This window comes from Ciona robusta, unplaced genomic scaffold (assembly GCF_009617815.1).
Source record: "Ciona robusta unplaced genomic scaffold, ASM961781v2 AP042726.1".
NCBI classification, from domain to species: Eukaryota; Metazoa; Chordata; class Ascidiacea; order Phlebobranchia; family Cionidae; genus Ciona; species Ciona robusta.
This window is the reverse complement of record NW_028323105.1, coordinates 14,897-38,973: the sequence shown is the minus strand read 5'-3', so window position 1 is coordinate 38,973 and position 24,077 is coordinate 14,897. Positions and strand designations below refer to the sequence as shown.

Here is a 24,077-nt window from a genome sequence, read left to right as displayed (position 1 = left end):
GTCAGGTTGCTAGGATATCTGTAACCTTTGACATTGCAATCTACTTCTTCCCAAATTGTGATGAGACAGTCAATAGAATGAGGTCCGTGGTAAGAATAACAATTTTCAGGATAAACTAAAAGGTAATACATTAGTAGGACAACATCCACCAATAACAACGGTGGTAATAATGTACAAACCAATTCCATAACATTCCAATCCTTTATCTTTGTCACCACCATGAGCTTCAACTTGAACTAATTCGAAATTATCCAAAACCTCACTAAAGTTGGAGTTAACAATTTAGGAAAATAAAAGGTTGATTACATTAAAATACAAATAACTGCAAACAAACTTACTCTACAGTGAGCAAATCCACAGCTTCTTTATCAGCATGATCCAATTTAATTGGGGCTTTGGTTCCTTCACCTAAACAACCTTTCCATTCCCAGATGGTTGTAAGACATTGAACACTGTGTGGTCCATAATATGCGTCACAGTTGTCGGGAAATACTAAAACAGAATTTAAAAAACTAACTTCCTTACCGATTACTTCTTTGTAATACAATTAAAGAACAAACATACAACAACCCAACTTACCCAAGCCATAACAATTTAACTGATGATCATCATTTCCGCCATCTGCTGCTAATTTTACACTTTCCATATCTTCTCTTACAGCTCTGTAACAAAAACGTCATATATTGGACGTTTATATTATATTTAAAAATTAGGCTCACGTCAAGTTCATAGATATCAAAGCATCTGCATCAGCAGTTGTTAGATTGGCAGGATATCTATAACCTTTGACTTTGCAATCCACTTCTTCCCAAATTGTAATAAGACAATCAATGGAGTGGTATCCATGATATGAATGACAACTTTCAGGATATACTAAAATGAAATGCAATAGTAGGACAACTTGCACCAATAGAAGTGCTATAAATATTGTACAAACCAATTCCGTAACATTCCAATCCTTTAACTTTATTTCCACCGTGAGCTTCAACTTGGACTAATTCAAAATTATCCAAAACTTGTCTGTATTTAGAATAGAACATACAGAAACTTGTCAAAATAACATTCAATGTTTACATACTCTACAGTCAGTAAATCCAAGGCCTCTGTTTCATTTGTTTCTAATTTAACTGGAGCTTTTGTTCCTTCATCTAAACAACCTTTCCATTTCCAGATAGTGGTAAGACATTCCACACTGTGTGGTCCGTAATACGTGTCACAATTGTCAGGAAACACTAAAGAACAAATACGTGTTGTCTTTTAAAGTATATAGGATAAAAAACGTACCGTCAAAATAAAAACACAGTTTAATAAAAAGCAATGTACCTAAACCATAACAATTCAATTGATGATCATCATCTCCATTTTCGGCTGCTGATTTAACAGCTAACATATTTGCTTTTATTTCTCTGTAAACATAAATCACTTAATTGAAAAAGTAAATTATTTTAAAACCAAAACTCACGTCAAATTTGAGGTTTTTAAAGAATCGCTATCAGCTGTGGTGAGGTTGTTGGGAAATCTATAACCTTTCAGTTTGCAATCCACTTCTTCCCAAATTGTGATGAGACAGTCAATAGAATGAGGTCCGTGGTAAGAATAACAATTTTCTGGATAAGCTGAAAAGAAATACAATAGTTGGACAACATCCACCAATAGCAGCGCTGGTAAAAATGTACAAACCAATTCCATAACATTCCAGTCCTTTATCTTTGTCACCACCATGAGCTTCAACTTGAACTAATTCGAAATTATCCAAAACCTCACTAAAGTTGGAGTTAACAATTTAGGAAAATAAAAGGTTGATTACATCAAAATACAAGTAAATGCAAACAAACTTACTCTACAGTGAGCAAATCCACAGCTTCTTTATCAGCATGATCCAATTTAACTGGGGCTCTGGTTCCTTCACCTAAACAACCTTTCCATTCCCAGATGGTTGTAAGACATTGAATACTGTGTGGTCCGTAATATGTGTCACAGTTGTCGGGAAATACTAAAACAGGATTTAAAACATTAACTTCCTTACCGATTACTTCTTTGTAATACAATGAAAGAACAAACATACAATAACTCAACTTACCCAAGCCATAACAATTTAACTGATGATCATCATTTCCGCCATCTGCTGCTAATTTTACACTTTCCATATTTCCTCTTACAGCTCTGTGAAAAAGCGTCATATATTGGATGTTTATATAATATTTAAAAAATAGGCTTACGTCAAATTCATGAATTTCAGAGCATCCGCATCAGCAGTTGTCAGGTTACTAGGGTATCTGTAACCTTTGACTTTGCAATCTACTTCTTCCCAAATTGTGATGAGACAGTCAATAGAATGAGGTCCGTGGTAAGAATAACAATTTTCAGGATAAACTAAAAGGTAATACATTAGTAGGACAACATCCACCAATAACAACGGTGGTAATAATGTACAAACCAATTCCATAACATTCCAATCCTTTATCTTTGTTACCACCATGAGCTTTAACTTGAACTAATTCGAAATTATCCAAAACCTCACTAAAGTTGGAGTTAACAATTTAGGAAAATAAAAGGTTGATTACATCAAAATACAAATAACTGCAAACAAACTTACTCTACAGTGAGCAAATCCACAGCTTCTTTATCAGCATGATCCAACTTAATTGGGGCTTTGGTTCCTTCAGCTAAACAACCTTTCCATTCCCAGATAGTTGTAAGACATTGAACACTGTGTGGTCCGTAATATGTGTCACAGTTGTCGGGAAATACTAAAACAGGATTTAAAACATTAACTTCCTTACCGATTGGTTCTTTGTAATACAATGAAAGAACAAACATACTACAACTCAACTTACCCACGCCATAACAATTTAACTGATGATCATCATTTCCGCCATCTGCTGCTAATTTTACACTTTCCATATCTCCTCTGACAGCTCTGTAACAAAAACGTCATATATTGGACGTTCATATTATATTTAAAAACTAGGCTCACGTCAAGTTCTTGGATTTCAAAGCATCTGCATCAGCAGTTGTTAGATTGGCAGGATATCTGTAACCTTTGACTTTGCAATCCACTTCTTTCCAAATTGTAATAAGACAATCAATAGAGTGGTATCCATGATATGAATGACAATTTTCAGGATATACTAAAATGAAATACAATAGTAGGACAACTTGCACCAATAGAAGTGCTATAAATATTGTACAAACCAATTCCGTAACATTCCAATCCTTTAACTTTATTTCCACCGTGAGCTTCAACTTGGACTAATTCAAAATTATTCAAAACTTGTCTGTAATTAGAATAGAACATACAGAAACTTGTAAAAATAACATTCAATGTTTACATACTCTACAGTCAGTAAATCCAAGGCCTCTGTTTCATTTGTTTCTAATTTAACTGGAGCTTTTGTTCCTTCTTCTAAACAACCTTTCCATTTCCAGATAGTGGTAAGACATTCCACACTGTGTGGTCCGTAATACGTGTCACAATTGTCAGGAAACACTAAAGAACAAATACGTGTTGTCTTTTAAAGTATATACGATAAAAAACGTAACGTCAATATAAAAACACAGTTTAATAAAAAGCAATGTACCTAAACCATAACAATTCAATTGATGATCATCATCTCCATTTTCGGCTGCCGATTTAACAGCTTCCATATTTGCTTTTATTGCTCTGTAAACATAAATCACTTAATTGAAAAAGTAAATTATTTAAAAACCAAAACTCACGTCAAATTTGAGGTTTTTAAAGAATCGCTATCAGCTGTGGTGAGGTTGTTGGGAAATCTATACCCTTTCGGTTTGCAATCCACTTCTTCCCAAATTGTGATGAGACAGTCAATAGAATGAGGTCCGTGGTAAGAATAACAATTTTCGGGATAAGCTGAAAAGAAATACAATAGTTGGACAACATCCACCAATAGCAGCGCTGGTAAATATGTACAAACCAATTCCATAACATTCCAGTCCTTTATCTCTTTCACCACCATGAGCTTCAACTTGAACTAATTCGAAATTATCCAAAACCTCACTAAAGTTGGAGTTAACAATTTAGGAAAATAAAAGGTTGATTACATCAAAATACAAATAAATTTGTTAATATTTTATTTTATAAGATATTTATTATTTACTTCAATAAGATTTTATGTTTATCAGACCTCTATGTTAACTCCCAAAAGCATCACCATTGTCTAAACAATTATTTTAATATTAATGTTTTTTCTCAATCTCTATGTTCAATGTTATGCTTGAGTGATTTTGTGTTCCTATATAAGCTGAGTGTGTGCCAGAGTGTCATTCTCATATTACATGCATTGGAGCAAGAAGTCTTGTTATTTGGTGTGACTTTGGATGACCTTTAGTCAGTTTTCAATGGTAGCAGAGGATGGTTGCTGAAGTTAACTAAAGGAAAGAGATGTCTAAGAAAAGTCCACCAAAGTTTAGAGAAGAAGATTCTTATAAGTCATGGAGAAACAAGATTGCCACGTGGCAATTAGTCACACCTTTGGAAAAAAAAGATCAAGCCATAGTGGTTTTATTAGAAGGCTTAGAGGGGCTATGAATATATGAATAATACGTTAAAAGTGGGGGTTGCGAAAATATTAATAAAGTGAAAACTAGGGGCGGTATTACTCCAATTTTTCAATATGTTCTGCATGTTGCTATACATCAACGTGTGTCAAAATTTTGTTAATTTTTATTGGCGATTTTTTTATTTTATCGCGTGTCAACTTTGACAGCCCACCCAACTAAAAGTACTTTGATTATTTAATATATTTTTTGATCATAATTGGAGTGGCGCTTCTTCTTTCCAACGACACCAAGATTGCTGCTCCAGGTGTACCATAACCCGGTATATTTAATAATATATGATATATTTACTAATATATGATTTTTATGGGGAAATACCGTTACGGTCTAATGATTTTCTTTTTTCTTTTTTTAGTCTCTCGTTTTTTCTATAGGCAAGGGGGGTAGGATTCCTCACTAGCACCAAACAACATATCAAATATACATAAATTTTAAATAACAAAATTAAATGGGGGAAATAATTGAAATTAATATCTTGCAACTGGGATTCACCAAACTATTATTTTCGCGCGGTGCCTACAAAGGACGTTTTTTGGCCTCTGTCCAAGTTCGGCCGAAAGGGTACTTTGTAATATCATATTACTATGTTTCGGTTCCAATTTACTGAGACTATGTGTTAGTTCAAATTTACATTAGCGTCGCTCGCTGTTATATTTGAACAAATTAAAATTAGCATAATCGCGATTTACCTGCTTTTAAAATATTCACGATTGCTGGCTTAAAATTATATTGGGAGTAAAAGAAATACGCAAACTTTACATGTCGTATGGAAGCGCATGAAACATAAATGTTTTCTAACAATCGTATTAATTTATCAAAGTTATTATGACGTAAACCATCGTTACATTATGCACGGTGAACATGTGTAAAACTTGCACCAATGTATTTTTATATAATAATTAGGGATGTGCTGAAGTTGAAAAAGCTCGGGTTCGCCGAGCGCCGAGCTTCAACGAAAAGCTCGGCACGAGCCCGAGCCCGAGCACCTATGACGTCATCAAGGAGAAAGGCGTACGAGAATGCGTTCCTATTCAGCCGAAAAGCGCCGCTAATCAAAATAATACAGAACACGTGGTTTGCGGTTAAAGACGCGTCTCGCTTTTCATAATTCCTACTGTTGCAAAATGTAAAATTCATACAAAAAATATTTAATTAAAAAATTATTTATAACTGTTACAGCCAGTGGCACAACTAGCAAGTTTCTACGCATGTTCATCTTGGATAATGTAACGATTATTTACGTCAGAATAAACCTTTACGGTCGTTACATCACAAACAAGATTGTTGGAAAACAATCGTGTTTTATTCGCTTCCATACGATCTGTAGTTGGTGTATAATTTTTGTTTCTGATGATTAGTTTAATGCAGGTAAATCGCGATTATGTGAATTTTAATTGGTGCAAATATAAGAGCGAGGAGCGACGCTATCAGTAAATTGGAACCAACATAAATTGTAATATGATAATACAAAGTATCGTCCCGGTCGAGCTTGGACAGAAGCCAAAAAACATCGTTTGATGGCACCGCACGAGAACCAGAGTTTCATTACGTCATTTTTCACGAGAATAAATTCACAACGATTGCTTCGTTTGTTACGTGTGGAATGTATGCTACCGCATGCGTCTTCCTTTATTTCATACGCCGGCGCAGAGTGTAAAAATGTGACGCTGATACACGATGTTTTGATCTCGTGGTTGATTGGGCTGCCAACTTGGGCAGTGGGCACATTCCTCCCGATTGTTATATTATAAAACGTCATAATTAATAGTTACGTTGCGATAGGACACGTGACGTAACAATTGAATGAAAAATTGTTCTAATTCCAAGCGAAGGAATGTTATATTGAATGCAACGCGTGTGTGTGCGTCTTAGCACTTTCTGGCTGCGTGCGTGTCTGCGGTAAAGGTGGCTTAGGGGTTGCAAAACTCTGTGGTTGCAAAACCCTGTGGTTGCAGCAATTTATATTATTTCATTATAAAAAAGTTTAAGAGTTTTTGGCTTTTTATTTAAAATGTGATACGAAAACATTGGGCGCTCGTGTAATTCGACACCTGCTGTAATTCGATACGGGCAAATTCGCTGACGTTGCGATTCGTTACTTGCGAGAGAGCAAATTCACAACGAACGAAAAATAATTAAAGAGAAAGCTACGCTGACTAGTCTCGTTATCTCTTAGTAGCTTCACTTTTTTCATTTTTAATATTTTACGCTCTCGCGTGCAACATTATAGCATAAGGCTCGGCGCTCGGCCCAGTTTTCAGCCGAGCGCCGAGCGTCAAAAAAGGAGACGCTCGGGCACGAGCTTTTGAGTTCGGGCTCGGCTCGGCACATCCCTAATAATAATGTAATATTAGTTTTAATTCACCACATAAAGGTTCCATGTGACTTGTGTGTTTAAATTAATACGATTTTTGTGTTTAAATTAATACGGCGGGTATTTGGAAAACGCATTTTTCTGTAAATTAAAAAAGTTTGCACACCCGTTTCGTCTTTTTTCTATCCGCCGTGTTCTCGCAAGGTAAACGATGCGGTTAAAATAAAGCGGGCGTTTATGTTGTCAATAGATTCAGAACTAGAAATCCAAAGAATATATTGTCGGCCGGACGTAAGAAAGTTAATTTTCCAAAGATTAGTTAAATTTTATTACATAAAAATAACTCGCCGATAAGGGTCAACGTGAAGAATCACATGTGTCAGGAGAATGTTGCATTGAATACAGGAAAACTTGGCTTAATGTTCGTTCGGTTCAAACAAAGAGTAAAAAAACTAATTCCTTTGGTTCAAATAACCCAGTGCGCATTGTAGGGTTTAACGCATTGCATTTCAGTGTTGTTTACGAAACAATGCCCTTTGACGCGTTGATTGAAACTCGCTAAAATGGGTTAAACGAGCATAGCTAAATAAAAACAAAACGAATATTGCAAAATAAATACGGTGCATCGCGTATAAGCTATTTCTTCGTAATTTTTATATGAAAACGGTAAATACACCGGGGGGCGGCGCCTCCCCGCCTCTTCGTAAGTGGGCGCCAGTGAATGGGCATTATTGTATTGATATACTACCAGCAAAATCGGCATTATTGTATTGATATACTACCAATAAAAAATCAGCGACACCAGAAAAATCAAATTTAATTCTGGATGTTGTACAATTATGCGATACATGCCAAAGACACAAAAAACCACCAGCAAGGCCTGTTGTTGGATTGTCTTGGGGGTCCGATTTCAACGACACTGTCGCCGTGGATTTACATGAACTAGAGCCCAATGTGTGGTACTTTCACATGATTGATACGTTCACTCGTTTTAGCAACGCATCAGTAATTCGGTCAAAGAGTTCAAATGTTATTGTTAAAAATTTTATGGCTAATTGGATTAGTTTGTTTGGAGCTCCGCAGAAGGTTTTTAGCGACAATGGACGGGAGTTCAACAATGCTGTATTTCATGACATGTGTCACAACTTTAATATAACTGTGGTAACAACAGCATCCTATTCACCATGGAGTAATGGCCTTTGTGAGAGGCATAATCTTACTATCAAATATAGTTACAAAAATAAAATATGAAGAAAAATGCAGTTGGGAAGCTGCAGTAGCGTGGAGTGTAAGTGCAAAGAATGCACTTGTAAATCGATTTGGTTTTAGCCCTTACCAGCATGTTTTTGGCAGAAACATTAATTTACCTACCACCCTTACTGACAAACAACCCGCTTTTAATGGACAGGCTGAAAGTTTAGATGTTGGTGCACATCTATCCGCTCTCCATGCAGCCAGGAGAGCATTCATTTCTGCTGAATCGTCTGAGAAGATTCGGAGAGCTCTGAGGAGAAAAACTCGGCAGACCGGTGATAAGTATGACATAGGTCAACTAGTATATTATAAACATGATGATTCTCCATTGTGGAGAGGCCCAGTAAAGGTTTTGGGTCAAGATGGGGCAGTCATTTTTCTAAGACATGGGGGTCAATATGTAAAGGCACATAGCTGTAGAGTGTCAAGGATAAATGAACACAATAAAGTATCTAATCCAATTTCCAAAAATACCACAGAGAACCCTTCGATTAAACCGTCAATCCAAGAATCCAGCGATGATGAAAGTGATGACGAAGATCAACCAGAAGTTGTTCAACCGGCGCCACAATCAACAAGAACAATAGTACAACAACCACAACTGAAGGCTGAAGATAAGGTTAAATTTGTCAAGGAAGATGGGGTATAACAGGAAGTTACAATTTTTTTTAAGTAGAGCCGGTAAAGCCACAGGAAAGTATAAAAATTCTTATACTGTTGAATATGATTTGCCTAATGAGGTTCGTGGCAAACGTACATGGATAGATTTTTTTAAAGTAACAGGACTTCGACATATTACTGACGAAACCAATGAACATGTCGAAACCAATGAAAAACAGACTGAAGAATCCTTCATCTTAAACAATGATATTTTTATTAAAGCAAAGCAGAAGGAACTAACAAGTTGGAAAGATAATGAAGTCTTTGAAAAAGTTAAAAGAAAATATCAAAATTGTATTTCTGTTCGTTTGGTTTGTAAAATGAAGAAGGTTGGTGATGAAAGCTCGGTTGGTCGCTAGAGGTTTTGAGATAAGAAAGGAGAACCTACAAAGAGAATCCCCAACATGTTCCAAGGAAGCGGTGCGTATTATGTTAAGTATGGCACAACAAATGAAATAGTGTGTCAATAGTATTGACATCAAGACAGCATTTTTACAAGGAGAACTTGTAGAGCGTGCTGTTTATTTAAAACCTCCAAGTAAAGCAAACTGTCCATCCAATATTATTTGGATCCCGCTTATGGTTTGAAAGAGTTAAAAACTTAATGAATAATTCTGGTGGGTAGCAATCCAGGGGAGATTCTGCAATGTTTATTTACCACACCAATAATGTACTTCAGGGCATTGTTTGCGTCTATGTTGATGATTTCCTATGGGTGGGAAATGAAAAATTTAAGAATAGTGTAATTAAAAAACTCTATGAAACCTTCAAGATAGGAAATGAAAGTACTGAACAGTTTAAGTACATTGGGTTAGAGTTGCAAGAATGGATTGGCTATATAACTGTCAGTCAATCCTCCTACATAAAATCCTTGAAATGCATTAAGTTTAACATTCATCGACGAAACAAAATCAATGATGAGGTTACTGTAGCAGAAAAAGAGTTAATTCAAAGCAAAATTGGTCAATTGCTATGGGTTAGTACACACACTAGACCTGACATTTCATTTGATGTTTGTGTTTTAGCAACGAATTTTACCAAGGCTACATTAAAAGACATCTAACATTGCAATAAAATTATTCGCAAGTTACGCAATGAAGAAATGAAGATTAAGTTCGCACCTTTGGCTGATCTTGGTCAACTGAAGCTGGTGGTTTATTCGGATGCAGCATTTGGAAATTTACGTGATGGAGGTAGCCAAAAAGCGTATCTGATATTTCTCGTTGGTCCAAACAACAAATGCAATATTTTGGCCTGGCAATCCAAGAGGATCAAAAGAGTCACCAGAAGCACACTGGCAGCAGAGGCAACTGCTGCGCGTGATGCAGTTGAGGCTGTAGTATTTTTATCTTATATCATTTCAGAACTATACTACGGCGAGGAACCTACCAAGAGAATACCAATTCAAGCATTTACAGACAATCATTCATTGTATGTTGCGGTTACGGACAAAAAACGTTACGGAATAAAGACTGCGAATTAACATCGCTATGCTGAAGGAAATGATTCAAAACAATGAACTCTTATGTTTACAGTGGGTTGATTCTAAATCGCAACTTGCTGATATTTTAACAAAAGGCGTGTCATCTATTTCTTTGTTTAATGTTTTGCAAAGTGCTCGTTTAACTTAAAAAAAACGTAATGAGTTTGTTAATCTTCTATTTTATAAGATATTTTTTTTTTACTTCAATAAGATTTTATGTTTATCGGACCTCTATGTCAACTCCCAAAGGCATCACCATTGTCTAAACAATTATTTTACTATTAATTTCTTTCTCAATCTCTATGTTCAATGTTATGCTTGAGTGATTTTGTGTTCCTATATAAGCTGAGTGTGTGCCAAAGTGTCATTCTCATATTACATGCATTGGAGCAAGAAGTCTTGTTATTTGGTGTGACCTTGGATGACCTTTGGTCAGTTTTCAAAATGCAAACAAACTTACTCTACAGTGAGCAAATCCACAGCTTCTTTATCAGCATGATCCAATTTAACTGGGGCTCTGGTTCCTTCACCTAAACAACCTTTCCATTTCCAGATGGTTGTAAGACATTGAACACTGTGTGGCCCGTAATATGTGTCACAGTTGTCAGGAAATACTAAAACAGGATTTAAAACATTAACTTCCTTACCGATTACTTCTTTGTAATACAATAAAAGAACAAACATACAACAACTCAACTTACCCAAGCCATAACAGTTTAACTGATGATCATCATTTCCGCCATCTGCTGCTAATTTTACACTTTCCATATTTCCTCTTACAGCTCTGTGAAAAAGCGTCATCTATTGGATGTTTATATAATATTTAAAAACTAGGCTTACGTCAAATTCATGAATTTCAGAGCATCCGCATCAGCAGTTGTCAGGTTGCTAGGGTATCTGTAACCTTTGACTTTGCAATCTACATCTTCCCAAATTGTGATGAGACAGTCAATAGAATGAGGTCCGTGGTAAGAATAACAATTTTCAGGATAAACTAAAAGGTAATACATTAGTAGACAACATCCACCAACAACAACGGTGGTAATAATGTACAAACCAATTCCATAACATTCCAATCCTTTATCTTTGTCACCACCATGAGCTTTAACTTGAACTAATTCGAAATTATCCAAAACCTCACTAAAGTTGGAGTTAACAATTTAGGAAAACAAAAAGGTTAATTACATCTATCTACAAATAACTGAAAAAAAACTTACTCTACAGTAAGTAAATCCACAGCTTCTTTATCAGCATGATCTAATTTAATTGGGGCTTTGGTTCCTTCACCTAAACAACCTTTCCATTCCCAGATGGTTGTAAGACATTGAACACTGTGTGGTCCGTAATATGTGTCACAGTTGTCGGGAAATACTAAAACAGGATTTAAAACATTAACTTCCTTACCGATTGGTTCTTTGTAATACAATGAAAGAACAAAATACTACAACTCAACTTACCCAAGCCATAACAATTTAACTGATGATCATCATTTCCGCCATCTGCTGCTAATTTTACACTTTCCATATCTCCTCTGACAGCACTGTAACAAAAATGTCATATATTGGGCGTTCAATTTATATTTAAAAACTAGGCTTACGTCAAGTTCTTGGATTTCAAAGCATCTGCATCAGCAGTTGTTAGATTGGCAGGATATCTGTAACCTTTGACTTTGCAATCCACTTCTTTCCAGATTGTAATAAGACAATCAATGGAGTGGTATCCATGATATGAATGACAATTTTCAGGATATACTAAAATGAATCGCAATAGTAGCACAACTTGCACCAATAGAAGTGCTAAAAATATTGTACAAACCAATTCCGTAACATTCCAATCCTTTAACTTTATTTCCACCGTGAGCTTCAACTTGGACTAATTCAAAATTATTCAAAACTTGTCTGTATTTAGAATAGAACATACAGAAACTTGTAAAAATAACATTCAATGTTTACATACTCTACAGTCAGTAAATCCAAGGCCTCTGTTTCATTTGTTTCTAATTTAACTGGGGCTTTTGTTCCTTCATCTAAACAACCTTTCCATTTCCAAATAGTGGTAAGACATTCCACACTGTATGGTCCGTAATACGTGTCACAATTGTCAGGAAACACTAAAGAACAAATATGTGTTGTCTTTTAAAGTATATACGATAAAAAACGTACCGTCAAAATAAAAACACAGTTTAATAAAATCAATGTACCTAAACCATAACAATTCAATTGATGATCATCATCTCCATTTTCGGCTGCTAATTTAACAGCTTCCATGTTTGCTTTTATTGCTCTGTAAACATAAATCACTTAATTGAAAAAGTAAATTATTTTAAAACCAAAACTCACGTCAAATTTAAGGTTTTTAAAGAATCGCTATCAGCTGTGGTGAGGTTGTTGGGAAATCTATAACCTTTCGGTTTGCAATCCACTTCTTCCCAAATTGTGATGAGACAGTCAATGGAATGAGGTCCGTGGTAAGAATAACAATTTTCGGGATAAGCTGAAAAGAAATACAATAGTTGGACAACATCCACCAATAGCAGCGCTGGTAAAAATGTACAAACCAATTCCATAACATTCCAATCCTTTATCTTTGTCACCACGATGAGCTTCAACTTGAACTAATTCGAAATTATTCAAAACCTCACTAAGGTTGAAGTTAACAATTTAGGAAAATAAAAGGTTGATTACATCAAAATTCAAATAAATGCAAACAAACTTACTCTACAGTGAGCAAATCCACAGCTTCTTTATCAGCATGATCTAATTTAACTGGGGCTCTGGTTCCTTCAACTAAACAACCTTTCCATTCCCAGATGGTTGTAAGACATTGAACACTGTGTGGTCCGTAATATGTGTCACAGTTGTCAGGAAATACTAAAACAGGATTTAAAACATTAACTTCCTTACCGATTACTTCTTTGTAATACAATGAAAGAACAAACATACAACAACTCAACTTACCCAAGCCATAACAGTTTAACTGATGATCATCATTTCCGTCATCTGCTGCTAATTTTACACTTTCCATATTTCCTCTTACAGCTCTGTGAAAAAGCGTCGTCTAATGGATGTTTATATAATATTTAAAAACTAGGCTTACGTCAAATTCATGAATTTCAGAGCATCCGCATCAGCAGTTGTCAGGTTGCTAGGGTATCTGTAACCTTTGACTTTGCAATCCACTTCTTCCCAAATTGTGATGAGACAGTCAATAGAATGAGGTCCGTGGTAAGAATAACAATTTTCAGGATAAACTGGAAGATAACACAATAGTAGGACAACATCCACCAATAGCAACGGTGGTAATAATGTACAAACCAATTCCATAACATTCCAATCCTTTATCTTTGTCACCACCATGAGCTTTAACTTGAACTAATTCGAAATTATCCAAAACCTCACTAAAGTTGCAGTTAACAATTTAGGAAAATAAAAGGTTAATTACATCAAAATACAAATAACTGCAAACAAACTTACTCTACAGTAAGTAAATCCACAGCTTCTTTATCAGCATGATCTAATTTAATTGGGGCTTTGGTTCCTTCACCTAAACAACCTTTCCATTCCCAGATGGTTGTAAGACATTGAACACTGTGTGGTCCGTAATATGTGTCACAGTTGTCGGGAAATACTAAAACAGGATTTAAAACATTAACTTCCTTACCGATTGGTTCTTTGTAATACAATGAAAGAACAAACATACAACAACTCAACTTACCCAAGCCATAACAATTTAACTGATGATCATCATTTCCGCCATCTGCTGCTAATTTTACACTTTCCATATCTCCTCTGACAGCACTGTAACAAAAACGTCATATATTGGGCGTTCATATTATATTTAAAAACTAGGCTCACATCAAGTTCTTGGATTTCAAAGCATCTGCATCAGCAGTTGTTAGATTGGCAGGATATCTATAACCTTTGACTTTGCAATCCACTTCTTTCCAGATTGTAATAAGACAATCAATGGAGTGGTATCCATGATATGAATGACAATTTTCAGGATATACTAAAATGAATCGCAATAGTAGAACAACTTGCATCAATAGAAGTGCTATAAATATTGTACAAACCAATTCCGTAACATTCCAATCCTTTAACTTTATTTCCACCGTGAGCTTCAACTTGGACTAATTCAAAATTATCCAAAATTTGTCTGTATTTAGAATAGAACATACAGAAACTTGTAAAAATAACATTCAATGTTTACATACTCTACAGTCAGTAAATCCAAGGCCTCTGTTTCATTTGTTTCTAATTTAACTGGAGCTTTTGTTCCTTCATCTAAACAACCTTTCCATTTCCAAATAGTGGTAAGACATTCCACACTGTGTGGTCCGTAATACGTGTCACAATTGTCAGGAAACACTAAAGAACAAATACGTGTTGTCTTTTAAAGTATATACAATAAAAAACGTACCGTCAAAATAAAAACACAGTTTAATAAAAAGCAATGTACCTAAACCATAACAATTCAATTGATGATCATCATCTCCATTTTTGGCTGCTAATTTAACAGCTTCCATGTTTGCTTTTATTGCTCTGTAAACATAAATCACTTAATTGAAAAAGTAAATTATTTTAAAACCAAAACTCACGTCAAATTTAGGGTTTTTAAAGAATCGCTATCAGCTGTGGTGAGGTTGTTGGGAAATCTATAACCTTTCAGTTTGCAATCCACTTCTTCCCAAATTGTGATGAGACAGTCAATAGAATGAGGTCCGTGGTAAGAATAACAATTTTCAGGATAAGCTGAAAAGAAATAAAATAGTTGGACAACATCCACCAATAGCAGCGCTGGTAAAAATGTACAAACCAATTCCATAACATTCCAATCCTTTATCTTTGTCACCACCATGAGCTTCAACTTGAACTAATTCGAAATTATCCAAAACCTCACTAAAGTTGGAGTTAACAATTCAGGAAAATAAAAGGTTAATTACATCAAAATACAAATAACTGTAAACAAACTTACTCTACAGTGAGCAAATCCACAGCTTCTTTATCAGCATGATCCAATATAACTGGGGCTTTGGTTCCTTTATTTAAACAACCTTTCCATTCCCAGATGGTTGTAAGACATTGAACACTGTGTGGTCCATAATATGTGTCACAGTTGTCGGGAAATACTAAAACAGGATTAAAAACATTAACTTCCTTATCGATTACTTCTTTGTAATACAATGAAAGAACAAACATACAACAACTCAATTACCCAAGCCATAACAATTTAACTGATGATCATCATTTCCGCCATCTGCTGCTAATTTTACACTTTCCATATTTCCTCTTACAGCTCTGTGAAAAAGCGTCATATATTGGATGTTTATATAATATTTAAAAACTAGGCTCACGTCAAGTTCTTGGATTTCAAAGCATCTGCATCAGCAGTTGTTTGATTGGCAGGATATCTGTAACCTTTGACTTTGCAATCTACTTCTTCCCAAATTGTGATGAGACAGTCCATAGAATGAGGTCCGTGATAAGAATAACAATTTTCAGGATAAACTAAAAGGTAATACATTAGTAGGACAACATCCACCAATAACAACGGTGGTAATAATGTACAAACCAATTCCATAACATTCCAATCCTTTATCTTTGTCACCACCATGAGCTTTAACTTGAACTAATTCGAAATTATCCAAAACCTCACTAAAGTTGGAGTTAACAATTTAGGAAAATAAAAGGTTAATTACATCAAATTACAAATAACTGCAAACAAACTTACTCTACAGTAAGTAAATCCACAGCTTCTTTATCAGCATGATCTAATTTAATTGGGGCTTTGGTTCCTTCACCTAAACAACCTTTCCATTCCCAGATGGTTGTAAGACATTGAACACTGTGTGGTCCGTAATATGTGTCACAGTTGTCGGGAAATACTAAAACAGGATTTAAAACATTAACTTACTTACCGATTACTTCTTTGTAATACAATGAAAGAACAAACATACTACAACTCAACTTACCCAAGCCATAACAATTTAACTGATGATCGTCATTTCCGCCATCTGCTGCTAATTTTACACTTTCCATATCTCCTCTGACAGCACTGTAACAAAAACGTCATATATTGGGCGTTCATATTATATTTAAAAACTAGGCTCACGTCAAGTTCTTGGATTTCAAAGCATCTGCATCAGCAGTTGTTAGATTGGCAGGATATCTGTAACCATTCACTTTGCAATCCACTTCTTTCCAGATTGTAATAAGACAATCAATGGAGTGGTATCCATGATATGAATGACAATTTTCAGGATATACTAAAATAAATCGCAATAGTAGGACAACTTGCACCAATAGAAGTGCTATAAATATTGTACAAACCAATTCCGTAACATTCCAATCCTTTAACTTTATTTCCACCGTGAGCTTCAACTTGGACTAATTCAAAATTATCCAAAACTTGTCTGTATTTAGAATAGAACATACAGAAATTTGTAAAAATAACATTCAATGTTTACATACTCTACAGTCAGTAAATCCAAGGCCTCTGTTTCATTTGTTTCTAATTTAACTGGAGCTTTTGTTCCTTCATCTAAACAACCTTTCCATTTCCAGATAGTGGTAAGACATTCCACACTGTGTGGTCCGTAATACTTGTCACAATTGTCAGGAAACACTAAAGAACAAATACGTGTTGTCTTTTAAAGTATATACGATAAAAAACGTACCGTCAAAATAAAAACACAGTTTAATAAAAAGCAATGTACCTAAACCATAACAATTCAATTGATGATCATCATCTCCATTTTCGGCTGCTAATTTAACAGCTTCCATATTTGCTTTTATTGCTCTGTAAACATAAATCACTTAATTGAAAAAGTAAATTATTTTAAAACCAAAACTCACGTCAAATTTGAGGTTTTCAAAGAATCGCTATCAGCTGTGGTGAGGTTGTTGGGAAATCTATAACCTTTCAGTTTGCAATCCACTTCTTCCCAAATTGTGATGAGACAGTCAATAGAATGTGGTCCGTGGTAAGAATAACAATTTTCGGGATAAGCTAAAAAGAAATAAAATAGTTGGACAACATCCACCAATAGCAGCGCTGGTAAAAATGTACAAACCAATTCCATAACATTCCAGTCCTTTATCTTTGTCACCACCATGAGCTTCAACTTGAACTAATTCGAAATTATTCAAAACCTCACTAAAGTTGGAGTTTACAATTTAGGAAAATAAAGGTTGATTACATCAAAATACAAATAAATGCAAACAAACTTACTCTACAGTGAGCAAATCCACAGCTTCTTTATCAGCATGATCTAATTTAATTGGCGCTTTGGTTCCTTCACCTAAACAACCTTTCCATTCCCAGATGGTTGTAAGACATTGAACACTGTGTGGTCCGTAATATGTGTCACAGTTGTCGGGAAATACTAAAACAGGATTTAAAACATTAACTTCCTTACCGATTGGTTCTTTGTAATACAATGAAAGAACAAAAATACAACAACCCAACTTACCCAAGCCATAACAATTTAACTGATGATCATCATTTCCGCCATCTGCTGCTAATTTTACACTTTCCATATCTCCTCTTACAGCTCTGTAACAAAAACGTCATACATTGGACATTCATATTATATTTAAAAACTAGGCTTACGTCAAGTTCTTGGATTTCAAAGCATCTGCATCAGCAGTTGTTAGATTGGCAGGATATCTGTAACCATTCACTTTGCAATCCACTTCTTTCCAGATTGTAATAAGACAATCAATGGAGTGGTATCCATGATATGAATGACAATTTTCAGGATATACTAAAATGAATTGCAATAGTAGGACAACTTTCACCAACAGAAGTGCTATAAATATTGTACAAACCAATTCCATAACATTCCAATCCTTTATCTTTGTCACCACCATGAGCTTCAAATTGAACTAATTCGAAATTTTCCAAAACCTCACTAAAGTTGGAGTTAACAATTTAGGAAAATAAAAGGTTAATTACATCAAAATACAAATAACAAATAAGCTTACTCTACAGTGAGCAAATCCACAGCTTCTTTATCAGCATGATCCAATTTAACTGGGGCTCTGGTTCCTTCACCTAAACAACCTTTCCATTCCCAGATGGTTGTAAGACATTGAACACTGTGTGGTCCGTAATATGTGTCACAGTTGTCGGGAAATACTAAAACAGGATTTAAAACATTACCTTCCTTACCGATCACTTCTTTGTAATACAATAAAAGAACAAACATACAACAACTCAACTTACCCAAGCCATAACAATTTAACTGATGATCGTCATTTCCGCCCTCTGCTGCTAATTTTACACTTTCCATATCTCCTCTTACAGCTCTGTAACAAAAACGTCATATATTGGGCGTTCATATTATATTTAAAAACTAGGCTTACGTCAAATTCATGAATTTCAGAGCATCCGCATCAGCAGTTGTCAGGTTGCTAGGGTATCTGTAACCTTTTACTTTGCAATCCACCTCTTCCCAAATTGTGATGAGACAGTCAATAGAATGAGGTCCGTGGTAAGAATAACAATTTTCAGGATAAACTAGAAGGTAATACAATAGTAGGACAACATCCACCAATAACAATGGTGGTAATAATGTACAAACCAATTCCATAACATTCCAATCCTTTATCTTTGTTACCACCATGAGCTTTAACTTGAACTAATTCGAAATTATCCAAAACCTCACTAAAGTTGGAGTTAATAATTCATGAAAATAAAACGTTGATTACATCAAATTGCAAATTACTGCAAACAACTTACTCTACAGTGAGCAAATCCACAGCTTCTTTATCAGCATGATCCAATTTAACTGGGGCTCTGGTTCCTTCACCTAAACAACCTTTCCATTCCCAGATGGTTGTAAGACATTCCACACTGTGTGGTCCGTAATATGTGTCACAGTTGTCGGGAAATACTAGAACAGGATTTAAAACATTAACTTCCTTGCCGATTGGTTCTTTGTAATACAATGAAAGAACAAACATACAACAACTTAACTTACCCAAGCCATAACAATTTAACTGATGATCATCATTTCCGCCATCTGCTGCTAATTTTACACTTTCCATATCTCCTCTTACAGCTCTGTAACAAAAATGTCTTATATTGGACGTTTATATTATATTTAAAAACTAGGCTCACTTCAAGTTCTTGGATTTCAGAGCATCTGCATCAGCACTTGTTAGATTGGCAGGATATCTGTAACCATTCACTTTGCAATCCACTTCTTTCCAGATTGTAATAAGACAATCAGTGGAGTGGTATCCATGATAAGAATGACAATTTTCAGGATATACTAAAATGAAATGCAATAGTAGGACAACTTGCATCAATAGAAGTGCTATAAATATTGTACAAACCAATTCCGTAACATTCCAATCCTTTAACTTTATTCCCACCGTGAGCTTCAACTTGGACTAATTCAAAATTATCCAAAACTTGTCTGTATTTAGAATAGAACATACAGAAACTTGTAGAAATAACATTCAATGTTTACATACTCTACAGTCAGTAAATCCAAGGCCTCTGTTTCATTTGTTACTAATTTAACTGGAGCTTTTGTTCCTTCATCTAAACAACCTTTCCATTTCCAGATAGTGGTAAGACATTCCACACTGTGTGGTCCGTAATACGTGTCACAATTGTCAGGAAAAACTAAAGAACAAATACGTGTTGTCTTTTAAAGTATATACAATAAAAAACGTACCGTCAAAATAAAAACACAGTTTAATAAAAAGCAATCTACCTAAACCATAACAATTCAATTGATGATCATCATTTCCATTTTCGGCTGCTAATTTAACAGCTTCCATGTTTGCTTTTATTGCTCTGTAAACATAAATTACTTAATTGAAAAAGTAAATTATTTTAAAACTAAAACTCACGTCAAATTTGAGGTTTTTAAAGAATCGCTATCAGCTGTGGTGAGGTTGTTGGGAAATCTATAACCTTTCAGTTTGCAATCCACTTCTTCCCAAATTGTGATGAGACAGTCAATAGAATGAGGTCCGAGGTAAGAATAACAATTTTTGGGATAAACTGAAAAGAAATACAATAGTTGAACAACATCCACCAATAGCAGCGTTGGTAAAAATGTACAAACCAATTCCATAACATTCCAGTCCTTTATCTTTGTCACCACCATGAGCTTTAACTTGAACTAATTCGAAATTATCCAAAACCTCACTGAAGTTGGAGTTTACAATTTAGGAAAATAAAACGTTGATTACATCAAAATACAAATAAATGCAAACAAACTTACTCTACAGTGAGCAAATCCACAGCTTCTTTATCAGCATGATCTAATTTAATTGGGGCTTTGGTTCCTTTACCTAAACAACCTTTCCATTCCCAGATGGTTGTAAGACATTGAACACTGTGTGGTCCGTAATATGTGTCACAGTTGTCGGGAAATACTAAAACAGGATTTAAAACATTAACTTCCTTACCGATTACTTCTTTGTAATATATTGAAAGAACAAACATACAACAACTCAACTTACCCAAGCCATAACAATTTAACTGATGATCATCATTTCCGCCATCTGCTGCTAATTTTACACTTTCCATATCTCCTCTTACAGCTCTGTAACAAAAACGTCATATATTGGACGTTCATATTATATTTAAACAATAGGCTTACGTCAAGTTCTTGGATTTCAAAGCATCTGCATTAGCAGTTGTTAGATTGGCAGGATATCTGTAACCATTCAATTTGCAATCCACTTCTTTCCAGATTGTAATAAGACAATCAATGGAGTGGTATCCATGATATGAATGACAATTTTCAGGATATACTAAAATGAATTGCAATAGTAGGACAACTTGCACCAATAGAAGTGCTATAAATATTGTACAAACCAATTCCGTAACATTCCAATCCTTTAACTTTATTTCCACGTGAGCTTCAACTTGGACTAATTCAAAATTATACAAAACTTGTCTGTATTTAGAATAGAACATACAGAAATTTGTAAAAATAACATTCAATGTTTACATACTCTACAGTCAGTAAATCCAAGGCCTCTGTTTCATTTGTTTCTAATTTAACTGGAGCTTTTGTTCCTTCATCTAAACAACCTTTCCATTTCCAGATAGTTGTAAGACATTCCACACTGTGTGGTCCGTAATACGTGTCACAATTGTCAGGAAACACTAAAGAACAAATACGTGTTGTCTTTTAAAGTATATATGATAAAAAACAAATCGTCAAAATAAAACCACAGCTAAATAAAAAGCAATGTACCTAAACCATAACAATTCAATTGATGATCATCATCTCCATTTACGGCTGCTAATCTAACAGCTTCGAAGTTTGCTTTTATTGCTCTGTAAACATAAATCACAATTGAAAAAGTAAATTATTTTAAAACCAAAACTCACGTCAAATTTAAGGTTTTTAAAGAATCGCTATCAGCTGTGGTGAGGTTGTTGGGAAATCTATAACCTTTCAGTTTGCAATCCACTTCTTCCCAAATTGTGATGAGACAGTCAATAGAATGAGGTCCGTGGTAAGAATAACAATTTTCAGGATAAGCTGAAAAAGAAATACAATAGTTGGACAACATCCACCAATAGCAGCGCTGGTAATAATGTACAAACCAATTCCATAACATTCCAGTCCTTTATCTTCGTCACCACCATGAGCTTCAACTTGAACTAATTCGAAATTTTCCAAAACCTCACTAAAGTTGAAGTTACCAATTTAGGAAAATAAAAGGTTGATTACGTCAAAATACAAATAACTGCAAACAAACTTACTCTACAGTGAGCAAATCCACAGCTTCTTTATCAGCATGATCCAATTTAACTGGGGCTCTGGTTCCTTCACCTAAACAACCTTTCCATTCCCAGATGGTTGTAAGACATTGAACACTGTGTGGTCCGTAATACGCGTCACAGTTGTTGGGAAATACTAAAAAGGATTTAAAACATTAACTTCCTTACCGATTACTTCTTTGTAATACAATGAAAGAACAAACATACAACAACTCAACTTACCCAAGCCATAACAATTTAACTGATGATCATCATTTCCGCCATCTGCTGCTAATTTTACACTTTCCATATTTCCTCTTACAGCTCTGTGAAAAAACGTCTAATATTGGATGTTTATATAATATTTAAAAACTAGGCTTACGTCAAATTCATGAATTTCAGAGCATCCGCATCAGCAGTTGTCAGGTTGCCAGGATATCTGTAACCTTTGACTTTGCAATCCACTGCTTCCCAAATTGTGATGAGACAGTCAATAGAATGAGGTCCGTGGTAAGAATAACAATTTTCAGGATAAACTAAAAGGTAATACATTAGTAGGACAACATCCACCAATAACAACGGTGGTAATAATGTACAAACCAATTCCATAACATTCCAATCCTTTATCTTTATCACCACCATAAGCTTCAACTTGAACTAATTCAAAATTATCCAAAACCTCACTAAAGTTGAAGTTAACAATTTAGGAAAATAAAAGGTTAATTACATCAAAATACAAATAACAAATAAGCTTACTCTACAGTGAGCAAATCCACAGCTTCTTTATCAGCATGATCCAATTTAACTGGGGCTCTGGTTCCTTCACCTAAACAACCTTTCCATTCCCAGATGGTTGTAAGACATTGAACACTGTGTGGTCCGTAATATGTGTCACAGTTGTCAGGAAATACTAAAACAGGATTTAAAACATTAACTTCCTTACCGATTGGTTCTTTGTAATACAATGAAAGAACAAACATACTACAACTCAACTTACCCAAGCCATAGCAATTTAACTGATGATCATCATTTCCGCCATCTGCTGCTAATTTTACACTTTCCATATCTCCTCTGACAGCTCTGTAAAAACGTCATATATTGGATGTATATTATTTAAAAATTAGGCTTACGTCAAGTTCATGGATTTTAAAGCATCTGCATCAGCAGTTGTTAGATTGCCAGGGTATCTGTAACCTTTTGACTTTGCAATCCACTTCTTTCCAAATTGTAATAAGACAATCAATGGAAGTGGTATCCGTGATAGAATGACAATTTTCAGGATAAACTAAAATGAAATGCAATAGTAGGACAACTCCACCAATAGAAGTGCTATAAATAATGTACAAACCAATTCCATAACATTCCAATCCTTTATCTTTGTCACCACCATGAGCTTTAACTTGAACTAATTCGAAATTATCCAAAACCTCACTAAAGTGGAGTTAACAATTTAGGAAAATAAAAGGTTAATTACATCAAAATACAGATAACTGCAAACAAACTTACTCTACAGTGAGCAAATCCACAGCTTCTTTATCAGCATGATCTAATTTAACTGGGGCTCTGGTTCCTTCACCTAAACAACCTTTCCATTCCCAGATGGTTGTAAGACATTGAACACTGTGTGGTCCGTAATATGTGTCACAGTTGTCAGGAAATACTAAAACAGGATTTAAAACATTAACTTCCTTACTGATTGGTTCTTTGTAATACAATGAAAAAAACAAACATACTACAACTCAACTTACCCAAGCCATAACAATTTAACTGATGATCATCATTTCCGCCATCTGCTGCTAATTTTACACTTTCCATATCTCCTCTTACAGCTCTGTAATAAAAATGTCATATATTGGACGTTCATATTATATTTAAAAATTGGGCTCACTTCAAGTTCTTGGATTTCAAAGCATCTGCATCAGCAGTTGTTAGATTGGCAGGATATCTGTAACCATTCACTTTGCAATCCACTTCTCTCCAGATTGTAATAAGACAATCAGTGGAGTGGTATCCATGATATGAATGACAATTTTCAGGATATACTAA

General features: G+C 34.9%; 6 protein-coding genes and 4 long non-coding RNA genes across 12 annotated transcripts; 2 read left to right on the top strand and 8 right to left on the bottom strand.

The window, feature by feature from the left end:
- Positions 1–1,845: 1,845 nt before the first annotated feature.
- LOC149724595 (uncharacterized) lies at positions 1,846–3,272 on the bottom strand. Its single transcript, XR_016386553.1, has 3 exons — positions 2,838–3,272; positions 2,438–2,750; positions 1,846–2,373 (listed from the first exon to the last, which is right to left on the bottom strand). It is a non-coding gene; the product is annotated as an uncharacterized LOC149724595 (long non-coding RNA).
- Positions 3,273–8,087: 4,815 nt separating this feature from the next.
- LOC149724593 (uncharacterized) lies at positions 8,088–10,688 on the top strand. Its single transcript, XM_089893103.1, has 2 exons — positions 8,088–8,424; positions 8,629–10,688. Exons 1-2 carry the CDS (start codon positions 8,088–8,090, stop codon positions 8,796–8,798), a joined length of 507 nt encoding a protein of 168 aa, XP_089749229.1. The 3' UTR covers positions 8,799–10,688.
- On the top strand, positions 9,112–10,688 carry LOC149724594 (uncharacterized). 2 transcript variants are annotated; one of them, XM_089893106.1, is made up of 3 exons: positions 9,112–9,229; positions 9,897–10,002; positions 10,174–10,688. In XM_089893106.1, exons 1-3 carry the CDS (start codon positions 9,146–9,148, stop codon positions 10,290–10,292), a joined length of 309 nt encoding a protein of 102 aa, XP_089749232.1. In that variant the 5' UTR covers positions 9,112–9,145; the 3' UTR covers positions 10,293–10,688. The 2 variants fall into 2 exon arrangements, with proteins under 2 accessions (XP_089749232.1, XP_089749231.1); XM_089893105.1 differs by having other exon boundaries at positions 9,897–10,688.
- Positions 10,689–10,748: 60 nt separating this feature from the next.
- On the bottom strand, positions 10,749–11,855 carry LOC149724592 (uncharacterized). The gene is made up of 5 exons (XM_089893100.1): positions 11,750–11,855; positions 11,510–11,663; positions 11,133–11,432; positions 10,994–11,076; positions 10,749–10,906 (listed from the first exon to the last, which is right to left on the bottom strand). The coding sequence occupies exons 1-5, from the start codon at positions 11,814–11,816 to the stop codon at positions 10,749–10,751; spliced, it is 762 nt and encodes a 253-aa protein (XP_089749226.1). The 5' UTR covers positions 11,817–11,855.
- Positions 11,856–11,894: 39 nt separating this feature from the next.
- LOC149724591 (uncharacterized) lies at positions 11,895–14,089 on the bottom strand. Of its 2 annotated transcripts, XM_089893102.1 has the most exons (7): positions 14,007–14,089; positions 13,766–13,919; positions 13,250–13,689; positions 13,009–13,162; positions 12,850–12,932; positions 12,632–12,785; positions 11,895–12,575 (listed from the first exon to the last, which is right to left on the bottom strand). In XM_089893102.1, the coding sequence occupies exons 3-7, from the start codon at positions 13,314–13,316 to the stop codon at positions 12,428–12,430; spliced, it is 606 nt and encodes a 201-aa protein (XP_089749228.1). In that variant the 5' UTR covers positions 13,317–13,689; positions 13,766–13,919; positions 14,007–14,089; the 3' UTR covers positions 11,895–12,427. The 2 variants fall into 2 exon arrangements, with proteins under 2 accessions (XP_089749228.1, XP_089749227.1); XM_089893101.1 differs by having other exon boundaries at positions 13,009–13,689.
- An 806-nt stretch (positions 14,090–14,895) lies between these two features.
- LOC149724590 (uncharacterized) lies at positions 14,896–17,499 on the bottom strand. Its single transcript, XM_089893107.1, has 5 exons — positions 17,365–17,499; positions 16,763–17,300; positions 16,264–16,704; positions 16,023–16,176; positions 14,896–15,946 (listed from the first exon to the last, which is right to left on the bottom strand). The coding sequence occupies exons 3-5, from the start codon at positions 16,328–16,330 to the stop codon at positions 15,790–15,792; spliced, it is 378 nt and encodes a 125-aa protein (XP_089749233.1). The 5' UTR covers positions 16,331–16,704; positions 16,763–17,300; positions 17,365–17,499; the 3' UTR covers positions 14,896–15,789.
- Positions 17,500–17,518: 19 nt separating this feature from the next.
- LOC149724589 (uncharacterized) lies at positions 17,519–18,198 on the bottom strand. The gene is made up of 2 exons (XR_016386556.1): positions 17,764–18,198; positions 17,519–17,676 (listed from the first exon to the last, which is right to left on the bottom strand). It is a non-coding gene; the product is annotated as an uncharacterized LOC149724589 (long non-coding RNA).
- A 75-nt stretch (positions 18,199–18,273) lies between these two features.
- LOC149724588 (uncharacterized) lies at positions 18,274–19,015 on the bottom strand. Its single transcript, XM_089893096.1, has 2 exons — positions 18,659–19,015; positions 18,274–18,601 (listed from the first exon to the last, which is right to left on the bottom strand). The coding sequence occupies exons 1-2, from the start codon at positions 18,916–18,918 to the stop codon at positions 18,274–18,276; spliced, it is 588 nt and encodes a 195-aa protein (XP_089749222.1). The 5' UTR covers positions 18,919–19,015.
- Positions 19,016–19,030: 15 nt separating this feature from the next.
- Positions 19,031–19,642, bottom strand: LOC149724587 (uncharacterized). Its single transcript, XR_016386551.1, has 2 exons — positions 19,276–19,642; positions 19,031–19,188 (listed from the first exon to the last, which is right to left on the bottom strand). It is a non-coding gene; the product is annotated as an uncharacterized LOC149724587 (long non-coding RNA).
- Positions 19,643–22,774: 3,132 nt separating this feature from the next.
- LOC149724586 (uncharacterized) lies at positions 22,775–23,104 on the bottom strand. Its single transcript, XR_016386555.1, has 2 exons — positions 23,029–23,104; positions 22,775–22,941 (listed from the first exon to the last, which is right to left on the bottom strand). It is a non-coding gene; the product is annotated as an uncharacterized LOC149724586 (long non-coding RNA).
- Between the last annotated feature and the right edge of the window lie 973 nt (positions 23,105–24,077).

What these genes read in the sequence shown, in the direction of transcription:
- LOC149724593 (XM_089893103.1), top strand. Translation starts at nt 8,088, where the DNA reads ATGGCCTTTGTGAGAGGCATAATCTTACTATCAAATATAGTTACAAAA. An exon ending in GAGAAAAACTCGGCAGACCG is followed by an intron (nt 8,425 to 8,628) that starts GTGATAAGTATG and finishes AAAATACCACAG; the next exon opens with AGAACCCTTCGATTAAACCG.
- LOC149724594 (XM_089893105.1), top strand. Translation starts at nt 9,146, where the DNA reads ATGAAAGCTCGGTTGGTCGCTAGAGGTTTTGAGATAAGAAAGGAGAAC. An exon ending in CAACATGTTCCAAGGAAGCG is followed by an intron (nt 9,230 to 9,896) that starts GTGCGTATTATG and finishes ATTATTCGCAAG; the next exon opens with TTACGCAATGAAGAAATGAA.
- LOC149724592 (XM_089893100.1), bottom strand. Translation starts at nt 11,816, where the DNA reads ATGGAAAGTGTAAAATTAGCAGCAGATGGCGGAAATGATGATCATCAG. An exon ending in GTGGATTTACTTACTGTAGA is followed by an intron (nt 11,433 to 11,509) that starts GTAAGTTTTTTT and finishes CTCCAACTTTAG; the next exon opens with TGAGGTTTTGGATAATTTCG. An exon ending in GTTAAACTGTTATGGCTTGG is followed by an intron (nt 10,907 to 10,993) that starts GTAAGTTGAGTT and finishes ATCCTGTTTTAG; the next exon opens with TATTTCCTGACAACTGTGAC.
- LOC149724591 (XM_089893101.1), bottom strand. Translation starts at nt 13,316, where the DNA reads ATGGAAAGTGTAAAATTAGCAGCAGATGACGGAAATGATGATCATCAG. An exon ending in ATTGGAATGTTATGGAATTG is followed by an intron (nt 12,786 to 12,849) that starts GTTTGTACATTT and finishes ATTTCTTTTCAG; the next exon opens with CTTATCCCGAAAATTGTTAT. An exon ending in TTAAAAACCTTAAATTTGAC is followed by an intron (nt 12,576 to 12,631) that starts GTGAGTTTTGGT and finishes TTATGTTTACAG; the next exon opens with AGCAATAAAAGCAAACATGG.
- LOC149724590 (XM_089893107.1), bottom strand. Translation starts at nt 16,330, where the DNA reads ATGGAAAGTGTAAAATTAGCAGCAGATGGCGGAAATGACGATCATCAG. An exon ending in GTTAAATTGTTATGGCTTGG is followed by an intron (nt 16,177 to 16,263) that starts GTAAGTTGAGTT and finishes ATCCTGTTTTAG; the next exon opens with TATTTCCCGACAACTGTGAC. An exon ending in GTGGATTTACTTACTGTAGA is followed by an intron (nt 15,947 to 16,022) that starts GTAAGTTTGTTT and finishes CTCCAACTTTAG; the next exon opens with TGAGGTTTTGGATAATTTCG.
- LOC149724588 (XM_089893096.1), bottom strand. Translation starts at nt 18,918, where the DNA reads ATGGTGGTAACAAAGATAAAGGATTGGAATGTTATGGAATTGGTTTGT. An exon ending in CTGAAATTCATGAATTTGAC is followed by an intron (nt 18,602 to 18,658) that starts GTAAGCCTAGTT and finishes TTTTTGTTACAG; the next exon opens with AGCTGTAAGAGGAGATATGG.